The sequence below is a fragment of the Phaseolus vulgaris genome, chromosome 6 (genome assembly GCF_000499845.2).
Source record: "Phaseolus vulgaris cultivar G19833 chromosome 6, P. vulgaris v2.0, whole genome shotgun sequence".
NCBI lineage: Eukaryota > Viridiplantae > Streptophyta > Magnoliopsida > Fabales > Fabaceae > Phaseolus > Phaseolus vulgaris.
Window position 1 is genome coordinate 30,843,413 of NC_023754.2, and position 26,405 is coordinate 30,869,817.

Here is a 26,405-nt window from a genome sequence, read left to right on the forward strand (position 1 = left end):
CATCAAATCTATATTTCAGTAAAAAATTACTATTTTATTAATTATAGTCTATATTTCAATAAAAAAAATATTACTTTTTATTGTAATAATTATCATCAATAAAAAAACTTGAAGATATGAAAAAGTTATTTATGATTCAAGATTGTCAATGAATTCAAAGTGTTGAGTTAGTCCAATTTGTGGGCACTACTCCAAAAGTTTAAATGTAATAACACACTATAAATTTTTAACTCATGTCATGCCAAGAAACAAACCCCAGAAATTCTTGCACTGCACGTGAAACTAATGATTCTTTTCCATTCTCACCATCCTAATTTCTTGCTGCTCACAAACTTTGTACGTGTTTTTCCTTTGAGTCAATAATATTATTCTAACCCTTATCTCACATCAGAAAATGATGTTACAATTATATGAGAGAGGAAGGGAGAAGCCACCACACTTGTTAATAAATTATAAACACATTATCATCGACCCACAGATAACCAACTTTTAATGATAAATTTGAAATCTCACATCGACTAGAGATTAAAACACAGATAACAAACTTCTGATGATAAATTTGAAATCTCACATCGACTAGAAATTAGAATATTTTATATAAGTAAGTACAAACTTTATCTCATCAAAATTATGAAATAAGGTTTGCATCTACTTATATTATATATTTGGTGTAGAATCTCAAGTAAAGTGTGAATAAGAATAACTGCAATTAAAATCAACCACTTTTCAACTTACAAACACATGACATAATTAACCAAGACTGAGTTTTGTAGCATTAGAATAGAAGCATTTGCTATGAAGACCACATTTTCCTGGGTCAGCATTCCTCATTAGTGCTGCACTGCTATCCCACATACATCCACAATAATATCACCATCATAAATGCTCTTGCTCCTCATGTTGAGCTTGCCCTTTCACTCTTTCCTCCTTTAACAAACACTTTCCTTACCTCTTTCTCTATATCCCTACCTCTTTCAGGGATACAAACTTATACTCTTTCTCAAGATCCACCAATATCTGTGTAACTGAGAATGGAGGGGAACTTCTTCAGTTCTTATAATCCTCAACTAGCCTCTACATTGAAGGAGAGTTACAGTAAGCAGGAATATGATCATTCAGGGGAGGATCATCACCTCAAAGAAGAAGATTATATGTCTCCATCTTTCAATCTAAGGAATATTTCAAAGCTCATTCTTCCCCCACTAGGTGTTTCAAGCCAGAATCCTGTTAACTCAAAAGGATGGATCATATCACCAATGGATTCCAAATACAGGTACAATCATCCATTACAAAAAAATATTGATGTTAACCTCCCAAAAAAACTCATACAAAAACTAAAAGGGAGACACTAAATGACAATTAAAGTGAGTTTAGTGTCTCTTTTTAGTCTTTGTGTGAGTTTTTTGAGAGACCAACATCAATATTTCTTGTAGTGACCTTAAAACTAAGAGCACAATTTGGAAAAAACCTGTTTTCAAGGTTGGTTATCAATGTTTATGGACAGTTTACATATGATACCAGCTTGTTGAAGTTTTTAATTTTCAAGTTCTTCAGTTAGTAAGCCATTAAATTGATTCATATTTTTTAGTACTTCCTTTGGAGCAAATATATACTTGATTTTTGACTATTTTTTAGAATCAAGAAGAGGATATTATATATGATTGGTGTTAACAAATTCAAGGGGTTTAAATTTTTTATTTTGGTTGATGCATGTGCAGGTGTTGGGAGAGTTTCATGGTTCTTCTGGTGGCTTATTCTGCATGGGTGTATCCCTTCGAAGTTGCCTTCATGCACAGATCTTCTAACATGAAAATCTATGTTGTGGACACTGTTGTTGATTTCTTCTTCGGTATTGACATTATTTTGACATTTTTCTTGGCTTACATTGATCAAACAACTCATCTACTAGTTCGAGACAAGAAGAAGATTGTAGTAAGGTTAGTGAATCATTACCCTTTATCTCATTCTGTTGCAGAAACCAAACTTGGCAACTGCTACTTTATTTCCCTTTTCATTTGGGTCATAATATTTAATTTGTGGTTCCCTCTGCCTAGATCTGGACAAGCAAAACAAAAGTAATTTATTAAACATGTTTTCAAATACCGATTTTATTCTTAATATAGTATTAGAGTCATTTTAAACTTATCCTAATGATTGATGTTTATTAGGCTTACTAAACCTATCGGACTGATGTTTATTAGGCTTACTAAACCTATCAGACTGGTATGAGATAAAACTCATCTTATAAGCCAGTTTTACGTGGTTGAGTCAGACTTAAATTCACTTTTTAATAATATAAAAAAAAAACACCAGAACAATCATCACTGTTTTATGATTTTAAAGGATTTGAATGTAAGCGTGTGAAGTAAAAGTAGTATCAGTTATTGTAATAAAAAGTTAAAAAAGTTGATTCACCATATACTATATAATATCATCTTAAGAGAAAATCAGAAAGAACTTGATTCGGTTTAACATGTAAATATTCTCTATCCCGAAGCATGCATGAAGGGTGGATTCTGATTTTCTTTCCAAATTCCAATTCCTTTTATGGGATAGGCCTAACTTCCACCGAAGGTTGATAACTTTGATTTGTGTAAGACCAACTTTTCAGGGGTTGGCTTGAATAGTCAAATTCAACCCCAAAAAGGTCTTTGTCTTGATAACTCTTCATCATTATTGCTTGGTAGAACGAAATTCGATAACATGCACTTGGTTCCAAGCATGAAAAATAAATGAGAAGATACTAGAAAGTCAAAAATGGTCCTACACAATTTAAGCATAGGGTCCAGTATTTAAAGCAATCATAAGTGGTGAATGATTTTTGCATTTATTTTCATAAATTTGGATTATGCAGCAATAAGGTGTGATTGTTTTGCAAAGTAAAATGATGACAGTGTTAGAAATGTTGTGACAGATACTTGTCTACATGGTTTGTGATGGATTTGGCATCAACCATACCATATGAGGCACTTGGGTATTTGTTCACTGGCAAACACAAAGTGGGTCTCCCATACTTCCTCTTGGGCCTGCTTAGATTTTGGAGATTAAGACGTGTGAAGCAATTCTTCACAAGGTTTTCCCTTTTTCTTGTTCTGATTATCCACTCTGCAACTGGGTTCTGTGCTGTTATTAAAATTGATCTTGCTGCTTTCATTTCCCAGGCTTGAGAAAGACATCAGGTTCAGCTATTTCTGGGTCCGATGTGCTAGGCTTCTTTCTGTATGTCATGTTTCTCTTCTCTCCTGTTTCAGAAACACACAAAAAATGAACACTCTTTCTGATACACATTTTTATACACACTTTATATTATATGTTATTAGGAAACATAAATTTTACTTCACCTTATTTCTCCTTTCTTAATTTAGTATATCTTGTGGTTTACAATTTTGAGTACCGATACCTTCACAACTCTACACCAGATTACAACTGAAAAGAAAAATAACTTTTTTGTTAAAATGGAACAACTTTAAAATTGCATTGATTAATTGTAAATTGGTGTCTTTCAATATACAGAGTTATACAGGTGTGAAAGTATCATTCTCCTAAGTTTTTAACTTATAAATAAATGTTACAAGAATGTTTGTTGACACTATTCTTTGAAATATGAACTTAACTATATATCTTTGACTAGATGAGATGAACATGAACCATTGTTTTTTAAAATTGAAGCATTTGTGTGAAAACTGGTGCAGGTAACACTTTTTTCGATTCATTGTGCTGGGTGTCTGTATTACATGCTGGCTGATCGTTACCCCCACAAAGGGAAGACATGGATTGGAGCTGTGAACCCAAACTTCAGAGAGACAAGCCTTCGCATCAGATATATTTCTGCCATGTACTGGTCCATCACTACCATGACCACTGTAGGTTATGGAGACCTTCATGCTGTCAACACCATGGAGATGATCTTCATTATTTTCTACATGCTCTTCAACCTTGGCCTAACTTCTTACTTGATCGGTAACATGACCAATCTTGTTGTTGAAGGAACTCGCCGTACCATGGAATTTGTAAGAATTGTTTTACATTTGTGTCACTTTTCTAATAAGCTTTTAGATCGTGTACATGCATTGCAAAAAATAATTTATATGGAGTTGGAGATTTTGTTACTCTGCTGTGTTAAATGATGATGATTTGACAGATAGCTACTTCTGTTAAAAAGTTTCACGCTTTCTCAGTTGGTTGTTTCTGTCTTCACTCCCTCAATATATAAATACTGTTGTTCATGTGAACTAGAGATTAAGACATTATATAAGTGGATGTAAACTCACTTTATAAGTCTGAGTTAGGTTTAAAGTTCACTTCTTAATAGTTCTTTATGTGAATCTTGCTTATTATGGCATATAATAGTCTTTACTGTCAAAGTTCTTGATCTCTTACTTTCTACTCCATGTTTTATGCTTTCTTCGGTTCAGATTCCTTGGAATGCTGCAAGAACTATATGTAACTGTGGCTAATGTCTCGTGTAACTTCATGTCATTATCTGTGCAGAGAAATAGCATTGAGGCAGCATCAAACTTTGTGTGCCGAAATCGGTTGCCTGCGAGGTTGAAAGAACAGATCTTGGCGTACATGTGTTTGAGATTTAAAGCAGAGAGTTTGAATCAGCATCAGCTTATTGAGCAGCTACCAAAGTCTATTTGCAAAAGCATCTGCCACCATTTGTTTTCTGAAACTGTGGAGAAAGTCTATCTTTTCAGAGGCGTATCAAAAGAAACTATTTTGTCCCTGGTAAAGAACTAAACTTGATTTTAACCTATGAGATTCGGACATTCCTTTTAAATGACGTGTCTGTGTTGAACACACGTATCGACACTGACACTCGTATGATACTCGTAGGACATGTATCGATGAAGCATCCAATTCAAAAAATATTTATTGGACTTTTGACAATGTCTGTGTCATATCAGTCTCCGTGTCATTGTCTGTGTTACATAAACAATTGAATGTACATAAATCAAGCATTGTGCAAGTAAATTGATGGGATGAACTGTTGATGTGCAGGTTGCAAAAATGAAGGCAGAGTACATACCACCAAGAGAGGATGTTATCATGCAAAGTGAAGCACCAGATGATCTTTACATTATTGTGTCTGGAGAAGTGGAGATCATTGATATTGTAATGGAGAAAGAAAAAACTTTAGGGACTCTGCATACCAGGGACATGTTTGGAGAAGTTGGTGCACTTTGTTGCAGACCTCAGAGCTATACCTACAGAACCAAGACTCTCACACAGCTTTTGAGACTGAAAACCAACACCCTCCTAGAAGCAATGCAGATTAAAAGAGAAGACAACATGCAAATACTCAAAAATTTTCTTCAGGTGGGGTACTACTATCTTGGCTTGTGGTTATAAATCTTAATGCTTATGGTTGGTTTCAAAAATAATAAATGTGTTGCAAATGCAGCATTTCAAACAGATTAAGAATCTGAGTATCAAAGACTTGATGGTGGAGAATGTGGATGAAGAAGACCCTAACATGGCTGTGAACTTGTTAACTGTGGCAAACACAGGCAATGCTGCTTTTCTTGAGGAGCTGCTGCGAGCAGGTTTGGATCCTGACATTGGAGACTCCGAAGGGAAAACTCCATTGGTATGTTCTTCTCTAATATTCATATTCTTATTCACTCCTTTATATATTTCTTTAAATCAGATAAAAACTTCTGACATTCTAAACTTGATCTTGAAAATCTCTGCTCCATGAGAATTCTATAAGAATAAGAATGCAATTCCCAACACGGAGCATGTTCTTTTTTCCAGAACAAACACGTTTTTAATCTGAATTAATACCTACAATTGTTATGCAGCATATAGCAGCATCAAATGGGCATGAAGAGTGTGTTAAAGTCTTACTAAAGCATACCTGCAACATCCATATAAGAGGTACAATTTATCTATAGTACAGAACTCACACGGACAATAATATGATACAAATACAGACACGGAGATAAGTATAATTTCTAAAATGTAGGACACGGGAATACATATCTGTATATTATATAATTATGAATTATGTAAGTTAACAATAAAGATTTATGTGCACAAGTATGTTTCATTTTTTGTTAGCAGAAAGATGTTTTTCATAGTTGATTCAAAAGGATTTGTTCCTTATTTTTATAATTATAATAAAAGGTTATACAATAAGTTTGAGCTTTTAGAAAATTAATGTATTTCTTTTTTTTCAAACTGTGTTAGATTTTCCATGCTAGAATTGTCATAAATCCAACAAATATATTTTGAATGGGACACTTCACCGATATGTGTTTTATGAGTGTCAGTGTCTAACTCGTGTGTCAGACACAGACACACCATTTAAGGAGATTGTCCGAGTCTCATAGGTACTAATTTATGTTGCCTAAATTTGCAGACATGAATGGTAACACTGCATTATGGGAGGCTATAGCATCAAAACATTACTCCATATTTCGACTTCTCTTCCAGTTTGCTGCTCTCTCTGACCAGAACACAGCAGGTGATATCCTATGTACAGCTGCCAAAAGAAACGAATTAACAGTGATGAAAGATCTTTTGAAACTAGGATTAAACGTTGACTCCAAAGATCGTCATGATGAAACAGCAATCCAAATTGCCATGGCAGAAAATCATGTGGAAATGGTTCAGTTGCTTCTCATGAATGGTGCAGATGTATCTGATGTACAAAATCATGAATTTTGTTCTTCCACCTTGAGTGAAATGCTGCATAATTGTGAAATTGGACATCGAATTAATGTGATTGAGTTAATGCCAAGTGAAGTTGCATCAAAGGGGAAACATCAAGAGGAGGAACATGGTGGAGAAAGAAGATATAATGGATCAAAGATTGCAAGAGTAAGCATATATAGAGGTCACCCTTTACTAAGAAGAGAAGAAGGTACCATGCAATCTGGGAAGCTAATAAAGATGCCTGATTCATTAGATGAGCTCAAAAACATTGCAGGTAAAATTCCAAATTTCCATCAAATTAAGAAAATCTCCACCAATCAAAATTCAAACCCATTTGTTGTTAAATAATCATCTATAAAACTCACCAGAAAATCTACATTGTTTGAGGAAGAAAATTGTCAGAACTTAGTCTACACTAATAGGATTTTATTTGTGTTTGTATCTTCTTCAACAGGTGAGAAATTCGGGTTTGATGCAAAAGATGCAATGGTGACAAATGAAGAAGGAGCAGAGATAGAGTCCATTGATGTGATAAGAGATAATGATAAACTTTTTTTTATTGAATAACGATACTATAAAATCATTAATTAGAAATCAATTTTGAAAATAAAAAATTATTAGTTTTTATATTGATTAAATCGGATACTATTTTAGAAACTAAAAAAATTATTAATTTTTAAATTAGTTTTTATTATTGATAAATAGTTTTTAAATTGGTATTTAATTAGTTACTGATTTAGAAATTATTTATCAATAATAAAAATTAATTTAAATACCAAAAATTTTCTTAGTTTCTAAAATAATATATAATTTTGTAAATATAATGACTAATTATTTTTAGTGTCTAATATTGATTTCTATTTAATGATTTTCTTCTAGTGTAAGCTGAGATGCAAAGATGTCAAGTGTAAATAAATGATCTTGCACAACACCTTGTTTACATTTTTCTTTGTTTATTTTGTCTTGGTCCTCTAGCCATAAAAAGATGGCTTGCTTGGAGAATTTTTTCAGAAGGAATTTCGTTTATAAGTCATAGTTTTTTACTTTCAAATAGTTTACTTCAGTTGTTTTTCTTTTTTTGGAAATATTAAAACTTTAATGAAGGATAGTTTGAGGTGGAGGAACAAGATCAAAGGGAATTTCATTGACTTGGTAGGAACGAAATTATGGAGATGAAATCTTTATTAGTTGAGGCTATTTTTTATTCCTAATTTATTTTTAAATATTAAATGTGAACCACCAAAGTTTGTGATTTTTCATAAATTTTAATCAATAATAACAAACATTCTAAGAAATGAACAAGAAATTGGATTACTAAATATTTGTGTGAAATCTAGTGATCAATATTTTATTCTTATCACTTTAACTTTATCTTTTTTTTTTTTCATTTTAGCACAATAAACCTCTTGTGTAAAAGGATATGGTGTAAACATCATCATTTAAAAATATATATATATATATATATATATATATATATATATTTATGTACTTCTCTCTCTCTAGATTGTTGTTGTTAAGTAAATATATGTGACTTTTTTTTATAAAAATAATTGGTACAATTTTTTAAAAACTTCTTCCTAACTCTTATTTTATTTATTTTGGTATGATTTAGAAAGAAAAAAGTTGGTAGAAAATTATTGTGTAATGAGTTATTTTAAAATCTTCAATTCTTTACATAGACTGGAAAAAAAGTTAATAAACTTACATGGATCTAAGAAATAAAAATTAATTTATGAATATAATTTTTATTTCAATTTTATTTTGGTTTCTTCAATTTTTATGTTGAAATTTTATCACTAGATAGAACCTAATTTGTACAATCAATGGAGGAGCAAAGTCACCCCATAATTACAATACTACGAGAGAAAAAATAAATAAATGTATATCTATCTAATATTGAATAAGTTATGTTTTTTTTAATTTTTATCTAATTTTTTATGTTCAACTTAGTCAGATTTTTAGTGAATTTTTCCTTCAACTTACGTTATTTTCTTTCCTAAAATTGTAAAATTTGATGTAAAGATGATGTGATTTAGATTGAAGAAGTCAATGAGTAAATGTACAAGAATTTGCAGTTGTGGTTAATGAATTAGTCAACTTCTGCTTTTAAGGTAATTTCTAAATTGTTTTTTCCATTATTGGTTGCACCACTAAAATTAGGGAGCATTGTCTTTTCAGTGTATTTAAATATACAGCTATACTCAACAAAATTAGATAGCTTCATCATTTTAGACCAAGGACCATGATTTTTTGTGTGATCAACGAACAAGGAAGAGGTATAAAATATAGTATTCCCTAACTTAGATGATTATATATTTTTGTATAACAGGTTAGTAGACAGATAAAGTTTCTTTAGGTATTAAAGAAAACGACATTAATTTGGAGTGATTTTTGTATGACTTGTTCGTGGGTGAGGGATTTTGTTTTGTAAATGTGTTTGTAGACTTTTGGTTGTATTAGACGATGTTTTGTGTGTATTGTTTTGACTAAAAATCGGTTATAAGAATCCTCACAAGATGATTTCTGTTGATGAGACATTTCATTTGAGGATTGGTTTGGTGGTTTGTAGAGTCTGTAATATGTTTGTAGGTCAGGTGTTTGGCTAATTGGTTTTAATCACTTTTTTGTATAAAGTTTAGAACATCTCTAAAATGTCTGTATAAGGGTTGAAACACTCCTGAAGTGTCTCATATTATTTTATTGATGATATTTTCACTCTGATGTCCTGATTCGTATTAGCATAAATGCCAGAGAGGAATGTTAACAGTGCATTATGGGATGCTATAGCATCAAAACATTACACGATATTCAGGATCATCTTCCAGCATGCTGTTCTTCGCAATCAGAACATGGCAGGTGAACTTCTGTGTAGAGCAGCAAAAAAAAATGAACTAACAGTGATGAAAGATCTGATAAAACAAGGGCTAAACGTGAACTCAAGAGATGGTCGTAATGCAACAGCAATCCAAGTAGCCATAACAGAAGGGCATGTAGAAATGGTTTGGTTTCTTGTGATGAATGGTGCAGATGTGTCTGATTGTTCATCCATCATAAACCAGATGCTGCAGAAACGTAAAATTGGGCATCTGATTGAGTTCATGCCTGGTGAAATCATATTGAAGGGGAGATATCAAGAGGAAAAACACATTGGAAGAAGATACAATAGACCAATCACTCCAAGAGTAACCATTTATAGAGGTCACCCTTCACTAAGGAAAGAAAAAAGTGTCACACAAGCTAGCAAGGTCATAAGGTTGCCTGATTCATTTGACCAACTCAAAACTATTGCAGGTAAACTTTCAAATTTCTATGTTAATAAGTTACTATTGCAGGTAAACTTTCAAATTTCTATGTTAATAAGTTGTGTTATTGTCAACATTGTTTAAGCAAGATAACTCACATTAAATATAAACTAATTTTAGATACTCAAATAATTAGTTACTATTTAGTTAAATTAGATACTATTTTATAAACTAAACAAATTATTTGTATCTAAAATAATTTATATTATTAATAAAAAATTATAAAATAATTTTTAAATTGGTATCTGAACATTAACTATCCCTACAAGAAAGTCGTGAAATAGAAATCAGATTTAGAGACAAAAAATAATTAGTTGTTATAGTGACTAAATTAGAGACCATTTTATAAACTAAAAAAAATTAGTTTATAGATTAATTTATATTATTTTTAAATGGTTTCTAAATTGGTATCTAATTAGCAAGATTTTAACTACTAATTATTTAGATTCTAAATTTGGTAGCAAAAATCTTAGTTGTTAATTCGATACCAATTTAGAAAAACCATTTAGAAACCAAAAAATATTTTTAATCTTTAAAATGGTCTATAATTTAGTCACTATAGCAACTAATTATTTTGTGTAACTAAAATTGGTTTTTATTTCATGATTTTCTTATAGTGTATCAAGATTTTAGCTAGTTACTATTTTATATTTTAAATTATTTGTTTTAATCTTTTAGAGACCAATTTAAAATTTAAAATATTAGTCGCTAAAATTTAAGTAGCTAATTTAAATATATATTTAGACACTATTTTATAAATTTCTATTAATAACAAAAATTATTTTAGATATAAATAATTTTTTAATCTCTAAATTAGTATTTATTTTAGTTAATATAGTGATTTTTTTTTCTAATTTTTTTATTATTGTTTATATATAGGATTTTATTTTGTATATATGTTATCTTATTGAGGTTATGTTGTTGAACAGGTGAAAGTTTTGATTTTGATGCAAAAGATGCAACTCTGATGACCGAATGCTGCGCAGAAATAGATTGTTTTGAGGTTATCAGAGATGAAGATAAGATTTTCTTTTGTTGAAATCAATTGTTCTTGTTCTCATAAATAAATGTATTTTTCGTTTTGTTTTATAAGTCAGTTTTTTCATTTATTTTTAATAAGAAAAGGAAAATGTGATTCACATTTTTTTGTGTTGTGAATTTTAGTTAAGAATAGTTTGAGATTGTTGAGGCTTTTTCATATATAAATCAAGAAATTTTTTTTATCATTTCTTATTAGTATTAACAATTTATCAATTAACCATCCTCATGCACAAAAAATAATCTAAAAAACTATAATTATATATTATTTTTGATTGTGTGCGTCAAACTTTACAAAAGAAAAATAAACAAAAACACGAAGATAATCAAATTCATACCTTTATGTATTTTAATAATTATATATTACATCAATTTTAATGATATAAATACAACGTGAAAATAGTTTTAGATTAATATAATCTTTTTAGGCAACACTTTCAATTCAACAATCGAATAATAAAAAGATATATTTTATAAAAAAATATTGAAGATGTCATTTAATCTTTTATATACGTATATGTATATGTTATATCGAGATTTAAAAGTCCTCTTGTTTTTTTAAAAACATATCACTTTTATTAAAATATAATAAGCCCTAATTCGACACTTTAAAATAAAAAGAAAATTCGAAATTACATAAATTTCGAACTAAAATTGTAAGTTTATTATATTAATACAATTCACTTTTATTCTCTCTTTTGTCCACCTAAGGTTAAGATTCCATTTGAGTTATTATTTTATATTTCTAGCTATTGACTTTAATGTTTACTCACTGAAATTTTCTTTATTTGCAATATGCATTATAATTTCATTTGCAATTACATTAAATTATAATCTGTGACTTCATACATTATATTAGAAACTTCAAATTAATCGACCCTAGTGAATGTCCTTAAATATGATATTTTATCAGAAAAGAAAAAAGAGTTTAATTAATTTTATATTTTTAACTAATTAAACTCCTAACTTTATGAAATACTACTAATTAAATAAGCTAACTTGTAATTTTTTGACAAACATCTAACTTTCAAGTAAATTATTTTACAGAAAGAATAAACAGATAATTGGATTTCTATATGCTAATTAAATTGTCATGGTGATTAATCATAATTAATTTACACATGTGTATCATTGAAGATATATATTTGTTATAAGTTGTGAAAATTGAGTTATTTATTTGTGAAAAGTATGACTAGAACTATGAGGCTCGAACACGTCTTTTAAATGGTGTGTCTGTCATATGATACTTGTAAAATACTTATCTGTAAAGTATTCAATTTTAAAATATTTGTTGAAATTTTGACAATTCTAACACGGTTCTAACACAATTTTAAAAAGAAAAAATACATTAATTTTCTAAAAGTTCAAACTTATTGTATAAATTTTTATTATGATTATAAAAATAAAGAACAAATCATTTTATACCAGCCATAAAAACATTTTTAATCAATGTTTGTGTCAGTATCTATGCTACATATGTTAGAATAGATTAGAATGATTTGGTTTATATTCTTTCCCATCAATAAAAAAAAATGAAAAGTGAGAGTTATACGAATAAGAACATAAGCAGAGTTGTAACTTTTATATGAAAGAAAGACATTTTTGTGGTTATGATATGAGAAAAGAATAATCCGTCATTGTCTTATAAGCACATAAGTACCTGAATTCCATACATTATTGGCTAAAAGTGCTTTATTTGACCATTGCAAAAAAAAATGTCTCAGACATGCAAATCATTATTATCTGATTTGGAATCTGCTAAGAGTCTAAGACATGAACAAAAATCTACATACGAATGTTGCAAGAGATATCATCCAAATTAGAATAAAAAATTGAATGAACTAATGAATTAATTACTTAGAACTAACCATAAATTTGTGGATAATGACTAGCTGATATGGAGACTTAACATATTTAATTTAGATACCCTTAACAAAGACTATATGATTAAGAAGTAGGGAAATTTTATAATACAAGACTAATATTGGTGAATATTTGAATCTGTGATATGGTATCCTTTAAAGGTTGCATTTGCCCTTAAAATGGGGCTAATCAAATGGAAAGAGCGATTAAAGTGTTCCTCTTTCTAGATATACTTTCATTCTCTATCTTCTTCTTAAATTCTGCAATGGTTTGGTGAAATAAATCAAAGAAAAAATTACAAAAGTTTTATGTATAGTTGAAATGAAAAATGCACCATAACTTAAATCGGGGTCAAATTCTCAAACGGGATTGGAACCAATAGAACTATTGAACCACTTTTCGGTCGGTCGATTGGCCTGCACCTCACTCTTTTCTCTCGAACAAACTTCTGCAACTCTCGCTCTTTCACTTCTCGTTTCCGTGAATTCCGAGCTCGGATGGTACCTACAAAAGACACTCCGACACTCAAGTCAAACTTCGGCACTCGACACTCAGTATTTAGTACTAGATGATTTAGGATCTGTGCTTATTTATATAATTATTATGCATCATTCATTATTGGGCTTGATTAAGAATTTAATATGTAATTAAGAATGTACTATTTAATGTTTAATCTTTAATTAGTTGATCAGTCTTCTTCTGTTTGGATGAGATGGTCTCGATCGATCTACACCGGATACTGAACTTCGACCCGATCGTACTGGTCAGTACTGTTGTTCAACTTTGTTACTCACTAACAAAACTTTTTTATCTACAGAAGATGAAACTTAAACTTAACTCTGAATCTATCTTTGCTGTTGAAGGGTGGTATAGGGGTTTTGAGATGAGAAATGATGATTTTTGTTTGCATTGGAAAATTGATGAGTGAATATAAGAAGGTGAGAATTTGAGGTTGATTTGGTCGCCCCAGATAAAGTGAAGATGATGAGCTTCCAGCTGGCAGATTTTGTTTGCAATAATAATGCGAGTAACAGAAAGAATGGTCCATGGAATAGAAGAAAGAAGAGTTAGAAGAATATGGTTGGCAACATGTTTGGCATTATATATAATATTTGATGCAAACGAGATATAGAATGTTGGGTCCTAAAGGAGAAAGAAGAATCTGCATAGTAATGTGTAAAATAGCCTTATCATTTCACTTCTCTTTTGAAAAGAACCAAAATGGAACTATGTACAACCTTCTTTAAGAAAACAAAACCAAAAAGGAACCAAATCAAAATGGAAAAATGAGAAGCAGAATCTCAGTCAAAGTAGTCAAACAAACACTTTAACCCAACACAAACACAATCCAACATATCTTATATGAACACCTCCCACATTGTTAATATTCCTTTCTACCACTTCTTCTTAACAAACACCATCTTACTCCTTCAACATCATCTGATACATCGACAACTTACACCAGTCTACAACCCCATCTATTTGTTTAAAATTTCAATTTTTTTTAGATGAAATTACGAAAATATCTTCTTTTTTCATATCATAGATCACACTAATGATACATTGATAACTTGTTCCAGTATATAATTTATGATCCATGATATGAAAAGAAGGTATTTTCGTCATTTAATAAAAAATTGAAATTTTAGACAAATAGACTGGATTATAGACTAGTGCAAGTTGTCGATGTATCATTTCTCTACTTCACTTCTAAGAATAACAAGAGAAGGCAAAAAAAAAGTTGTGAGGTTAATTGAAAAGCAGATTCCCAATCATCCCCTCCACTGTTTGGGAAACAACCATAATTGCACCCAACAGGAGCCTTCCACCATACAAACCTGAGCTCCTAAGCTACCCTCACTTCACTTCTCTCAATGCCTCAATCTTCCAATTATATATATCCATCAATCTCCATCAACTTTCCCTCACCTTCTGCATTATGGCCACTAACTCTTCTGTGACTGGCTTCTACAACTTACTCACACAAGGACTCAATGAACTCCACCAATCCTTCATCTCCCCCACCTTCATGTCCATCCAATTCCTTTCACAGGTCTTCTCCTCTCTCCACTCCTTTCATTCCCAGCTAACCCTTTTGGTCCGCAAGCTTCGGTTGCCTGTTGGAGGCAAATGGTTGGATGAATACATGGACGAAAGCTCCAGGCTTTGGGATGCTTGTCATGTTCTCAAATCAGCCATTTCTGGAATGGAGAATTATTACTCAGCTGCCTCTAACATAGCTTCTTCTTTGGATGATTATCACCATTTTACTCCAGAACTTTCACGTCAGGTTGCTATGCTTACCAACTCTGATACTATATATGCACATTTTTATTCACCCTACTAATCTTAAAGTTTAGGAAATACATTTTGATGGAAAAAAAAAAACCAACTTGTTTAATGGGTCTATTCTGATACAGGTTGTTCGGGCAATAAATGTGTGTCAAAGGGAGATTCTAGGACTGGAAGAGGAAAACAAGAGTTTGATGGAAACAAGGATAGAACCGTTGGCTCAATGTTTGATTCAGAACATCTCAATGGAATCGAAGTTGAATGGATTCAGTGGATTCAGAGGGGTGCTCTATGCAATGAGGAGTGTGAGTTCACTGCTTCTGATGATTCTGCTTTGCGGGCTTGCATACTGTTGGTCCTCCTCTTGCTTTCACCAAGGGTACGAGGGACACATGGTTTTTGGATCAGGGTTGATGGTTTCAATGGCCATGTTGCAGCAGAAAGTGGCAGAGGATATAGAGCAGATAGAAGGGCAGCCAGGGATTGTGCTGTTTGAGTTCCAACAAGCAAAGAGTGCCATGGAGGAACTGAAAGTGGAGTTGGAGAGAATTGCAGGCTATGAAGAAGAGCATGCTGAGATCCAAGAAAAAGTTGACAATGTCAAGAGTTGCTTTGGGTTGTTGAGATGTGGGGTGGAGACAATAACGGGGCAACTTGATGATTTCTTTGATGAAATAGTGGAAGGAAGGAAGAAGCTTTTGGACATGTGCAGCCATAGGTAGAAAAGAAAACCAGAAAAAAATGGATATACTCAGACATAGCAAGAGGGAAAAGAAATGTTTTCATCCCCTTTTTCATGCATTAAACTTTGGTCTTTCTTTTTATTTTTTTTCAAGTTTCCTTACTGATAGATCATTGATTAGTGAAAGCTAGGCCATTTGTTAAGCCTTGAAGAAGTTTCAGAAAATTTTGCAAGAATGAGATTCTTGCTTTGAAGAAAAGCAACATTACTATTTAGGACTATTCTTCCATAAGAAGCTGGTGACTTCATGAGAAAGAAACAGCTTTCTATCCAAGGGAAAGGAAGTGGCAAAAAATTCCAAAGAAGATGGTATTTTGATAAAGAGCTACTTTTCCTTTATTTTTTGTTCTTTTGGGGTTAAATGATGCTTTTTCTTTATCCTGCTGGATCAGAAAGCATATCTCAGTTGTTCATTTAAAATATACCTCTGGAGTCAATGAGAATCTTTTTTTTATGAACCAACTAATCCAAACATCAGTTTATTCTATTCTGTTTCTGTTCACTGTATCACAGCTTTTTATTCCAAGGGTTCACTGTATCACAGTTTTGTATTCTAAGGGTTGTGCAGAGTTATCCTGAATAAAGCTTTTAAATCTTGTGAATTTTCTGTTGGTTCAAAATATGGTGACTTGTTCAGGTACTCACATTCTAACTATCCTAAACCAATAAACAATGTTGATTACAGAACAGACCCTTTTGTCTTTGCTGCTTAATTTCATTCATTATATAGAGTAATAATAAATTGATAACTATGCATCATATTACAACTACAAAGAAAAACAATTTTGTACTGAAATGGGAGAATTTTGAAATTATATTGATCAAATCACAATTATAAACTAGTGCATTTCAATTTGCAGTTGTATAACATTTTTCATTAACATATTTGCTCTCGAAAGTAATTTTGAAACATACGTGATTTATTCACAACCATGTACCAGATTACAACTAGAAAAAGAAACAATAACAATTTTATGCTAAAATAGAACAATTTTAAAATTATAAACTAGTGCATTTCAATTTCCAGTTGTAAAAACTTACATTTTGAATGTGTTTTAAACATAAGAATGAAATTATTATCTTGGTATAGTGTATTGACTTTTGAAAAGGGGTGTTGTAATTATAAGCAAGGGAAACAAAAATTGTACGGCAAACAAATGTGATGTAGGCTTTCCGCAAATTAAAGTAAAGGTTAACAGAACACAATCCGACATGGTTAAGACAGAGGAAGAGAAAAAGGTTGTCCAAGAAAACAATGAGTGTGCCACACTTAGAAAGCCTAAAGAAAAACTAGGGTTTAAAGTATGTGCTGAATATAGTTTAGAATTTAGGGTTTAGGGTTTGAAATTATGGTAGTTGATATTTCAGAAGCAACAAAAGAGAAGATTTTGATGTGTTAAAAGTCAAAAGTAATTATTGTAACATAGAAAACAGGATTATGTTGGGTGGCTGCTGGACATAGAGAGAAACTCAGCAAACAAAATCAACTTTTAATGGAACAAACAAATACCAAAATTCATTTGACTAAAAGAGGTTTTGTTAAAGACAAGAAGTGAGAATGGAAACGACAAATTGTGTCTTGTTATGACAAGTATAATAAGATTGATTCATTTGTAAAAAATAGTAAAACACGTTTTTGTCTTTAACAACCAAAAGATAACAATAAGCAACACCTTTGTGACTCACTCCATTCAAAAGCAGTAGTGGCAGACACAATTACTTTTTATTACTCATAAAACTATCACGCCTTTTTAATTTAATTTACAAAATTTATCATACTCCTTAACTTATAATTCATTTTAATAACTTCTCTAATTAAATTTATCGTATAAGAAAATATTATGTAAGGGGAGTGAATTTTGGGATTTGAGACACATTTTCGTTTTCACAGCGGAATACGGTCCCGAACTCAAGTCCAAAAGATAATATCACTAACGTTAATCATTGTATCTAAAGTAATGTCTGTTTTGGAAGTCGATGTTTCGTTACAATTTTGTCTTTAAAAAATATTTTAGTCGATTGGAAAAGAAAAAAAATTATAAATCCTTCTTAATCTCTTAACTATGTGAGACTATATAAATAATACCATAATTGGTAATATTGATAGTATCCATTATTTTTTTTAATTATAGTTTGCTTCACTTTTGATTATGTAAAAAATTGTTCGATTCCTTATTATTTTGTTTTAATTCCTATAAAAAAAATCATTTTGTCGTTTTGCGTAAATCATTTGCTTTTAGCGCAAAGTCAGTAATTTAAAAAAGACAATATTATAAAAGGAGTAACAAAAAAGAAGCAGAAGTAAGACAAAAAAAAAGGAGATTTAACAAGGATCAAAAGTCAAACAAAAACTTGTAAATATCAAAAGTAAAATAAAGTTATATTTCACAAACAAGTACATTGGTAAGTCTGTATTAATTTTCATTAATAATGTAATATATACCAATTCTTCAGATCTCAAGTTTAAGATATATCATAAGTATTGTTATTTTGGATATTGATGCTCCATTACGATTTTGTCTTTAAAAGACATTTCAGTGTGTTAGAAAAAGAAAGAATATATAAGTTGTTCATAACTTAACTCCTAAGCGATGTGAAATTATATTCAACGCAAACAATTATTTTAGTACTCATAGTGAAATGTAGTATTAATGCATGTTAATAACGTATATCTTTAATATTTATATTAATATTTTAAATTTTAGTAGAAAAAAGCTACGTATACTAACAAAAGCAATCTTCACCATTGATAAAAGGGAATTCTTTACTAGAAAAAAAAACATTATTTTGGGATTGAAACTTTCTAGTATACGTACTTGTTTTTTTTAATAAAGAATTCATTAAAAAATATGAATATATGATGATAATATTATCATATATATATATATATATATATATATATATATATATATATACCATTAAATTATTGTGTATTTATTATTTTAATTATTTCTTATTTGATTTGAATTTCAAAATATTTTATGTAACATGTTTCTTCTTACTAAACACTTATAAAAAAATGCATCTTGACTAAATGACTTCTCCATGAAGATAGTAAATGTATGAGTCTTTTAACATTTCAAACAAAGGAAAAAAAGAAATTACAATTATCAATTTTAACAATATTTATTTCATTATTCATATTTATTAGGAAAATATGTATAATAATACAAATTTCAATTAAATTGAGTGCTATACAATTCAATGGATAGAATTGGACATAGTTGAATCAAATTAAATCAAATCCAACCCTATAACTTAAATATTTATATGGTAATAATTAATTGAATGACAAATATTTCAATAAAGTCTCTTATTTATTGTAAAAATATTTAAATACATCAGTTCAAGTTCGAAAAAAAACTATAAATACATACCAATCTTACCGCAGTAATTCACTTAATTCTCATACTCCCTTATACATTACTAATTATTATAATATATAAAATATTCATTATTATAATATATAAAACCTTCATTGTTTATTGTGAAATTCATCTTTTTAGTTAATTCTAACAATCTAAAAATAAATAGTCCAAAAATAATTGTTAATAATTTAAAAAGATTAATTTTGAATATTGTTTTAGTCAATTTTAATTTTTTTTATGAAAGTTCCTCGTGATTTTTTCAACTGATTGTTCACAAAAAATATCTTGATTAATGTAGACAAAATATGGTTTTAATTGATAAGGATGATATCAATAGGTTATTTTTACAATACAATTGATTGAATTTTTTTTTTTTAATTTTCAAGATATTGATTGAAAAAAAAAATTGTTGACTTTTTAATTAACGTTGATTGACAAAAATTCCCGATTAACATTGACAAAAAAAATCTAATTAATGTTGTTGATTGAATCAGCACGAGAACTTTTTTTTAATAAACTATTCATAAAGAATAACAATTGGTGTCAATGTAAAAGAAATAATAGTTGCAAACAAGAAAAAAATAAACATAACTAATTTGCAAAGTTACAATAACACATAAAGCTTAATTTGAACACAATTTGTTAAAAAAAATAATTGTTCGACACTGAATCCAACTAAGAACTAAATGTGTTCGAAATAATATTTTATATTCAAATTAAAGTGTAGATCTTAAATATGATTTTGAAAAGGTTTTCTTCACTGGAGAATTATGAAATTTGCTTAATATTTTTTTCCAATATAAAAAATATCAATGTCCAGTTCAAACAGTAAACTTTCATCATTCCATATAACTCTTAATTAAATGTTTTGTTTATAATTCTTTATATATATGCACGATTTTAAACACAAAAATTGCATTACTTCCATTGTAATGCAAACATCTTTAGAAGTTAAGTATTATTATAATTATAGATTTAAAAAATTGAGATGAATTAAATTGGAAGAAATAGTAACATTATTTGAAAAGTGTTAACTACAGAAAGTTCTAACACATTATCAGTTAATTCACACCGATTTAAAACCCCCCTAGAGAAGAATTAAACCATCCTTTTTTAAGTAAGTCGTAGGTGAATTTTAACGAACAAAAAAATTACACCCATCACAGAATATGCAACATTCTTACATTACCAAGTGAGATAAATGGCCTAATCCCCAAGATTTGATGGCACGAACCCACACTTATATGGTTTGAGAAGATATCTGCAAACCACAAAAGCATGAGAAAAAGGGACGGTTTAATCCCAAAGATTTACAGTAGGTAACAAACAGGAACTACACAAACCAAAAAAATAGAAAGTGATATGTATTCAACTTCATAAATATAGGAACCTTGTGACAGCACCGGAGGCACTCTAATTCCAGCGCCGAGTACACCAGACAAGCCGCACTGACAGAACTTGCCTATGAACTCGGGCGTTTCTGAAATATCTTTCATTCCCAACTTTATCAGAAAGAATAACTAACCTTTCTTTTCGAGAGAAAGAAAATTGCAAATACAAAGCAATCAAATATTTACTATGTCACTATATATTTTAACAATTAACACGGTAAGGTATTGACGAAAATGAGTACAAATATGATCTCAAAAGGGGAATATATAGATGACAAAAAATAGGATTAATAACATTGCTTTAAGCATCAAACAGCAGCTAAAAGAATTCAAGGTGTCTAACCTCTATTAGAGAAATTATTTTCTGTAGATTCACCAGAAGAACTCTGTACTCGGATTGGTTGATCAAGAATCCCTGTTCCAAACACTATAATAGCTTTAACTTGATGCATTCAGCTGGATGGTGACACCTCCAAGGTAGGAACAAGATACTTGATCACCAAAAGAAACCTCAACAGAAGTACGCAGTACCTTATGTACAGACTTGCACCAGATTGCAGCATGTGAAAACCTGACAACTGCATAGAACGCAGGGAGGAAAGGAACTCCACAAAATATATGCACAAGCTGTGCTTTTGTAAAAAGCAGGCTCGACGACCCACCATCGTAGCATATATAAATAATCAATAATGGCAATTTACAAGCCACATCATGCTCAAATGTCAAAACCGGGCATAGCAAACTGAGTTGCAAAAGCTTCAACCCGTGCTCGGAGCTCAACAACGTCCCTATTGCTGTCAAGTCCCTTAAATGCTGTCTTCTGCAGTTTCGCATGCTCCCTCAGTAGTGTGTTTGCAATCTGTGCAGCTCTAATGAGAAAATCAGCCATTGTCTCAAAATCAGGTTCCACACACCCTCTTGACGTCATAGCAGGGGTACCTGAATAACATACAGCAAAAAAAATTCTCTCGTGAACAATTAAATATTCTAAACATGCAAAGAATAAAAGGTTCTGGCATAATAGACTATTACTCACCAACTCTTACACCTCCGGGAATTATAGTTCCATTGTCACCAAAAATAGCAATTTTATTCAATGTAATATGACATGCTTCACAGACCTTCTCGTAAAATTTACCTACAAGCACCAAAAAATGATGCTTAGAGTTAGAACTTCTTACCATATAGAAAAAATAAAATAATCAAATTTCATTAATTGTCAATCTTGAACAATAGGATTTGCATAAAAGATGACCAATAAGTGCCATTCAAAACTCAAAGCAAAAGTCTACAGACAACCATAACACCAATGATGATATACCAAAAATGCATGTTTGGCAGTGAATGCTCAAAGTAAATTTGCTAACATTTAAGAAAAGATGTCCAGAAAAATGTATCCAAGAGAAAATTTTCTGCACGTAAAAATATAATGTAACTCACGTAAGGTTATTTCAAAATGTGCAGGAAAAACATAAACAAATAGATAATCCAATTAAAACAGGGTGCAGTGCAAGAAAGACCAAAGAAAATATTGGAAAATACCATGGCAAAAAAATATTACAATCAATGGTTGTACCCAAAAAATTATTTTTCTTTTTTTAGAGCCCATGGTGTTGACGGAACCATGCAGCAAACCTCCTCTGACAATAAAAGAATTTGCCATTACAATTGACTTTACATTTCACTAATATTTTCATTGGCCACCTCTCTCAATGAAGCAGCTGACCTGCTTCAGACTAGTACGCAGCTCAGGCTCTTTGGGGCCAACCCATTCAGGAAACTCTTACTCTTTCTATAAAAAATCATATGCCCATTACAGAAATGTAATGTTAAAACATAAAACGTCAAAGAATCTAAAAGATTAGACTAAAAAATCAATGCAATGCAGCCAACATCCAAACTAGTTGAGTCTAACGGACACAAAGGCATTAAACAGATAAAAAAGAAATTAGCAATATATCATAAAAATACGGCATGCTCATACAATACCTGTCAATCCCAGGGGCCTTAAATCCCAAAGTATTAAATGGTTGTCCGTGCCCCCAGTTACTAAACGGCATTTTCTTCTCTGTAAAGCACATGCTAAAGCTTGAGCATTCTTCTTCACCTGCTGCATGTATGTCTTATACTCAGGAGTAGCCACTTGTTTTAAAGCTATAGCAAGTGCAGCGATGTGGTTATTGTGTGGGCCCCCTTGCAACGATGGAAAAACAGCAAAATTTATCTTTTCTTCAAAGTCATATTGATCACTTTCATGACCCTGACTTAGAAGAATCCCTCTCTTCCTCGGCTTTGAACCTTTCCGATAAAATATTATGCCCCCCCTTGGACCTCGAAGACTCTTGTGAGTTGTCGAAGTAACAATGTCACAATAATCAAAAGGATTCACACACTCCTGAAAAGACAACATCACAATAATTAGCATTACTTCAAAATTGATGGCTAATCAACTATTGGATATTTTCCAAGAGACAATAATGGACTGAAACCATCTTATCCATGAATTCCAGAATATGACCTAAGAATTAAGTTTAGAAGACATTTAATTCAGCAAGCCTAAAGTTTTATTCCAATGCTTGGTAAAACTCATTAAAAATAATAAAGACCTTGGGGATATAAATAGTGGCATCTTCACAAAAACTAATTAGAATTCTCAGTTCATATCCAAATGCCTTATATTTTATAAATCATAAAAAAAACTCTGGCTTTAGTTCAAATTAACCACACTTAAATACTCTACTCAACATTCCATATTGATGCAGATGGTACTATCAATTGTCCTGTTGCGCTCAATCCAACACATACTACTCGATGTAAGACTGAGGCACCCCATAATACCCAAATCTCTAGTATAACACCAGCCCAGAGACAATGTCTCAAAAACTTACACTCTATGTAGCACTTCCATACACACAGAGAGAGTTGCTACGAGAAGTCCAAAACCAGCAAGAACATGTGACTAATTTTCACTAGCAACTACGAACAACATATATGGATAAAAAAAGGTTTACTTAAGGAGTAGGAGTAGGAATATATTTCACACCTTGGCCGCAATTATGCCACTAATCTGTGCCATGTCACACAACAACACAGCTCCACACTTATCCGCAATGTGTCTAAACCTCGCATAATCCCACTCTCGGGGATATGAACTCCCACCACATATAAGTATCTTGGGGCGAAAATCAAGCGCCCTTTCCTCAAGCTTATCATAATCAATATAACCCGTTTGATGGTTCACCTTGTAAGGCAAGCTCTCGAAGAAAATAGAAGCCCCGGAAACTTTCTTCCCATTGGGGGTATAGTAACCGTGACTAGTGTTCCCTCCAGAAGGGGTATCCAACCCCATGATACGATCGCCGGGCAACAACAGCCCCGTGTAGACAGCGAAATTCGCAGAGGTGCACGAATACGGTTGCACGTTCACCCCCCAACACTTGGGATCGAGACCGAACGCGTTCAACGCACGTCCGCAACAGAGCGTTTCGATTTCGTCGATGTACTGATTACCGCCGTAATATCGCGCACCGGGCATTCCTTCAGAGTACTTATTCGTCAAGTGGCTTCCCAGCGCCTCCATCACGGCCCTGCACACGAAATTCTCGGACGCTATGAGTTCAATCCCGCGATATTGCCGCTTCTTCTCCTTTTCCATTATCTCGTGGATGTCAGGGTCCGCGACTGAGAGCGGTTGGCAGCCCCACGCGCGCACGGCAGCCTTACGCCCGTCGAGATCGGGATCCACCGAAACCCTCTTCGTGGAGGAGGAGGACGAGGAGTCGCAATCTCTTCGCCTCTTCAGGCACATTGAGTGGCCCAGAATTCGAAACTCCTCCACTTCTTTGTCGTCGTCGTCATCCGATTCGACATCTAAGCTTCCGTTCTCCGGCGCGTGCGGCGGTTCCAGCAGCTGCAGCGGCACCGGCGGGTCGGAACGGCGAGGCGGCGAGGCGTGAGAGGAGGAAAATCCGAGGGACAAGTTGGATTGAGAGTGAGAGAGGTCCATTGAAGAAGAAGATACTGAAACAATAGGATACGTTAATATAGTAACTAATAATCCCTAAGAACAGCAACAAGAACAGCAACAACCACAACCACAGGGAGGCGGAAGACAGAGGGAATAGCAGCGGCGGTGGATTAGGGATTGTGAAGGGGAAGAAGAAGAAGAAACGGTCATTGAAAGCCCTAACCCTAATTGGAAATTGGGAATCGAATTGGAAGAAGATGAAATGGGTGAGGGTTTGACAGAAGGATGAGAATGTATCTGGACGCTGCTGCATAAGCTTAATTTATCAATATTTTCTTTCTTTCTTCAAAAATAAAATTAATCTCAATATTTTTTTTACTTTTAAAATCGGTTGAGATAATATCTGAAAGTTGGTGTTTCGTTACAATTTTATTTTTAAAAATTATTTTGATGAAATGAATAAGTATATAAATTATCATTGATCTCGACTTTTGAATAATATGAGACTATATTGACTGTATGAAAACATGAATCTCCATTATTTTTCAATATCATTATCCAGATGTTTCTTAAACAATATTATTTCTTTCTTGGAATTATAATTTTGTTTAATCTACCTAATCACCTATTGGTTCAATAATTATAAAACATTATAAAATAATCTCATATAAACATAATAACAAATCAACAGTTAACTTTTAGCATTTGTTAAATTAATAAGTAATAAATCAAAAACTTAATTTATAATTCAACCTGGCTTATGGCCATAGCTAAGAGACATGATAAAAATTAAGTAATGAAAACCCTATTCATCAAGAAGGATCAATTTTCTCCAAAAACTTATTTAGACATGGATAGTGTAGCATTTTTGTAATGCAACTATGGATGAAAAATAGGGCAATTTTTTACCATTCAGTGTAATTTCACACATTAATTCTTAAAATAAATAAATTTAAAAAAAAATATTAAGTAAGTTGTGTCAAATGTTCATAAATTTATGTCAAAATAGTATAATTTCAGTGTATTTAAACTAAAATTATGTCAAAATAATATAATTCCACTATATTTAAACTGAATTTGTACGTATAATAAATTATAAAAAAATTGATGACTATAGTCTTGGAATTTTCGCTAAAGTCAAAGTTTTTAATATAAATTAAAGAAATTTAAGTGTTTTTAGTGGGTAATGGGTAAATATTACAGGCATAGGTGGTACGATACCATCAACGCACTTTGGTAATAGGGGTTAAAAAAATGTATTTGTTTAATATTTGTGTGTCAAGATATTTGTGAAATCAACGTATAAATACGACTCGTATAGTATAAATTAAATGAATATGATTAGGATAGAAAAAATAATATTAACGTAACTATTTGAAAAATAATTTAAAATTTTTTTTATCAATAAAAATAAATAAAATAAAATAGAAGTGTTTCAATTTTTATACAAATATTTTAAGAGTATTACCGTCTTTATACATACACTTCAAAAATGTTCTAACCTTTATTAAAAAAAAAAGACTAAGGTCAACCTGCTCAATATCTGACCTACGGACATTTTTCAGATTTTAATCATACAAGTCATCCATTAAAAATGAACTAACTTAAATTAAAACATGTATCGAGTAAATAAGATTGTACTCAACCAAATTCAAACTTTGATAAGGTGGATTCACATAAATATTTAAATTTATTTTAATATTCTAAATCATACATAAAACTAAAAATAGTTATATTAAATATTACAACAAATTATTTTAATATAAAATTCAAACTAGA

General features: G+C 31.3%; 4 protein-coding genes across 17 annotated transcripts; 3 read left to right on the forward strand and 1 right to left on the reverse strand.

Annotated features, from left to right (window-relative positions):
- The first annotated feature begins 741 nt into the window (after positions 1 to 741).
- On the forward strand, positions 742 to 7,714 carry LOC137832885 (potassium channel AKT2/3). Its single transcript, XM_068641269.1, has 11 exons — positions 742 to 1,273; positions 1,719 to 1,937; positions 2,915 to 3,073; positions 3,162 to 3,219; positions 3,693 to 4,010; positions 4,492 to 4,731; positions 5,005 to 5,322; positions 5,408 to 5,593; positions 5,808 to 5,883; positions 6,368 to 6,937; positions 7,118 to 7,714. The coding sequence occupies exons 1-11, from the start codon at positions 1,032 to 1,034 to the stop codon at positions 7,228 to 7,230; spliced, it is 2,499 nt and encodes an 832-aa protein (XP_068497370.1). The 5' UTR covers positions 742 to 1,031; the 3' UTR covers positions 7,231 to 7,714.
- Positions 7,715 to 8,893: 1,179 nt separating this feature from the next.
- On the forward strand, positions 8,894 to 11,194 carry LOC137833602 (potassium channel AKT2/3-like). The gene is made up of 3 exons (XM_068641941.1): positions 8,894 to 8,939; positions 9,415 to 9,954; positions 10,895 to 11,194. The coding sequence occupies exons 1-3, from the start codon at positions 8,906 to 8,908 to the stop codon at positions 11,002 to 11,004; spliced, it is 684 nt and encodes a 227-aa protein (XP_068498042.1). The 5' UTR covers positions 8,894 to 8,905; the 3' UTR covers positions 11,005 to 11,194.
- A 3,425-nt stretch (positions 11,195 to 14,619) lies between these two features.
- On the forward strand, positions 14,620 to 16,362 carry LOC137832884 (uncharacterized). Its single transcript, XM_068641268.1, has 2 exons — positions 14,620 to 15,156; positions 15,287 to 16,362. The coding sequence occupies exons 1-2, from the start codon at positions 14,806 to 14,808 to the stop codon at positions 15,878 to 15,880; spliced, it is 945 nt and encodes a 314-aa protein (XP_068497369.1). The 5' UTR covers positions 14,620 to 14,805; the 3' UTR covers positions 15,881 to 16,362.
- Positions 16,363 to 20,261: 3,899 nt separating this feature from the next.
- LOC137832886 (serine hydroxymethyltransferase 7-like) lies at positions 20,262 to 24,973 on the reverse strand. Of its 14 annotated transcripts, none has more exons than XR_011084632.1 (7): positions 23,703 to 24,955; positions 22,649 to 23,054; positions 21,696 to 21,797; positions 21,191 to 21,598; positions 21,003 to 21,074; positions 20,659 to 20,748; positions 20,262 to 20,529 (listed from the first exon to the last, which is right to left on the reverse strand). XR_011084632.1 is itself a non-coding variant. In XM_068641270.1 (4 exons), the coding sequence occupies exons 1-4, from the start codon at positions 24,663 to 24,665 to the stop codon at positions 21,375 to 21,377; spliced, it is 1,695 nt and encodes a 564-aa protein (XP_068497371.1). In that variant the 5' UTR covers positions 24,666 to 24,973; the 3' UTR covers positions 20,262 to 21,374. The 14 variants fall into 14 exon arrangements, 1 of the variants encoding a protein (XP_068497371.1); XR_011084631.1 differs by having other exon boundaries at positions 20,659 to 20,757; XR_011084630.1 differs by having other exon boundaries at positions 20,659 to 20,797.
- Positions 24,974 to 26,405: the final 1,432 nt, after the last annotated feature.

Coding starts and splice junctions, on each gene's coding strand:
- LOC137832885 (XM_068641269.1), top strand. CDS start 1,032: ATGGAGGGGAACTTCTTCAGTTCTTATAATCCTCAACTAGCCTCTACA. Junction 5,594..5,807: donor CCGAAGGGAAAACTCCATTG/GTATGTTCTTCT, acceptor ATTGTTATGCAG/CATATAGCAGCATCAAATGG. Junction 6,938..7,117: donor TGAGCTCAAAAACATTGCAG/GTAAAATTCCAA, acceptor CTTCTTCAACAG/GTGAGAAATTCGGGTTTGAT.
- LOC137833602 (XM_068641941.1), top strand. CDS start 8,906: ATGATTTTTTGTGTGATCAACGAACAAGGAAGAG. Junction 8,940..9,414: donor GATCAACGAACAAGGAAGAG/GTATAAAATATA, acceptor CATAAATGCCAG/AGAGGAATGTTAACAGTGCA. Junction 9,955..10,894: donor CCAACTCAAAACTATTGCAG/GTAAACTTTCAA, acceptor GTTGTTGAACAG/GTGAAAGTTTTGATTTTGAT.
- LOC137832884 (XM_068641268.1), top strand. CDS start 14,806: ATGGCCACTAACTCTTCTGTGACTGGCTTCTACAACTTACTCACACAA. Junction 15,157..15,286: donor CTCCAGAACTTTCACGTCAG/GTTGCTATGCTT, acceptor ATTCTGATACAG/GTTGTTCGGGCAATAAATGT.
- LOC137832886 (XM_068641270.1), bottom strand. CDS start 24,665: ATGGACCTCTCTCACTCTCAATCCAACTTGTCCCTCGGATTTTCCTCC. Junction 23,055..23,702: donor GTGGCATAATTGCGGCCAAG/GTGTGAAATATA, acceptor TTGTCTTTTCAG/GAGTGTGTGAATCCTTTTGA. Junction 21,599..21,695: donor TCCCGGAGGTGTAAGAGTTG/GTGAGTAATAGT, acceptor TATGTTATTCAG/GTACCCCTGCTATGACGTCA.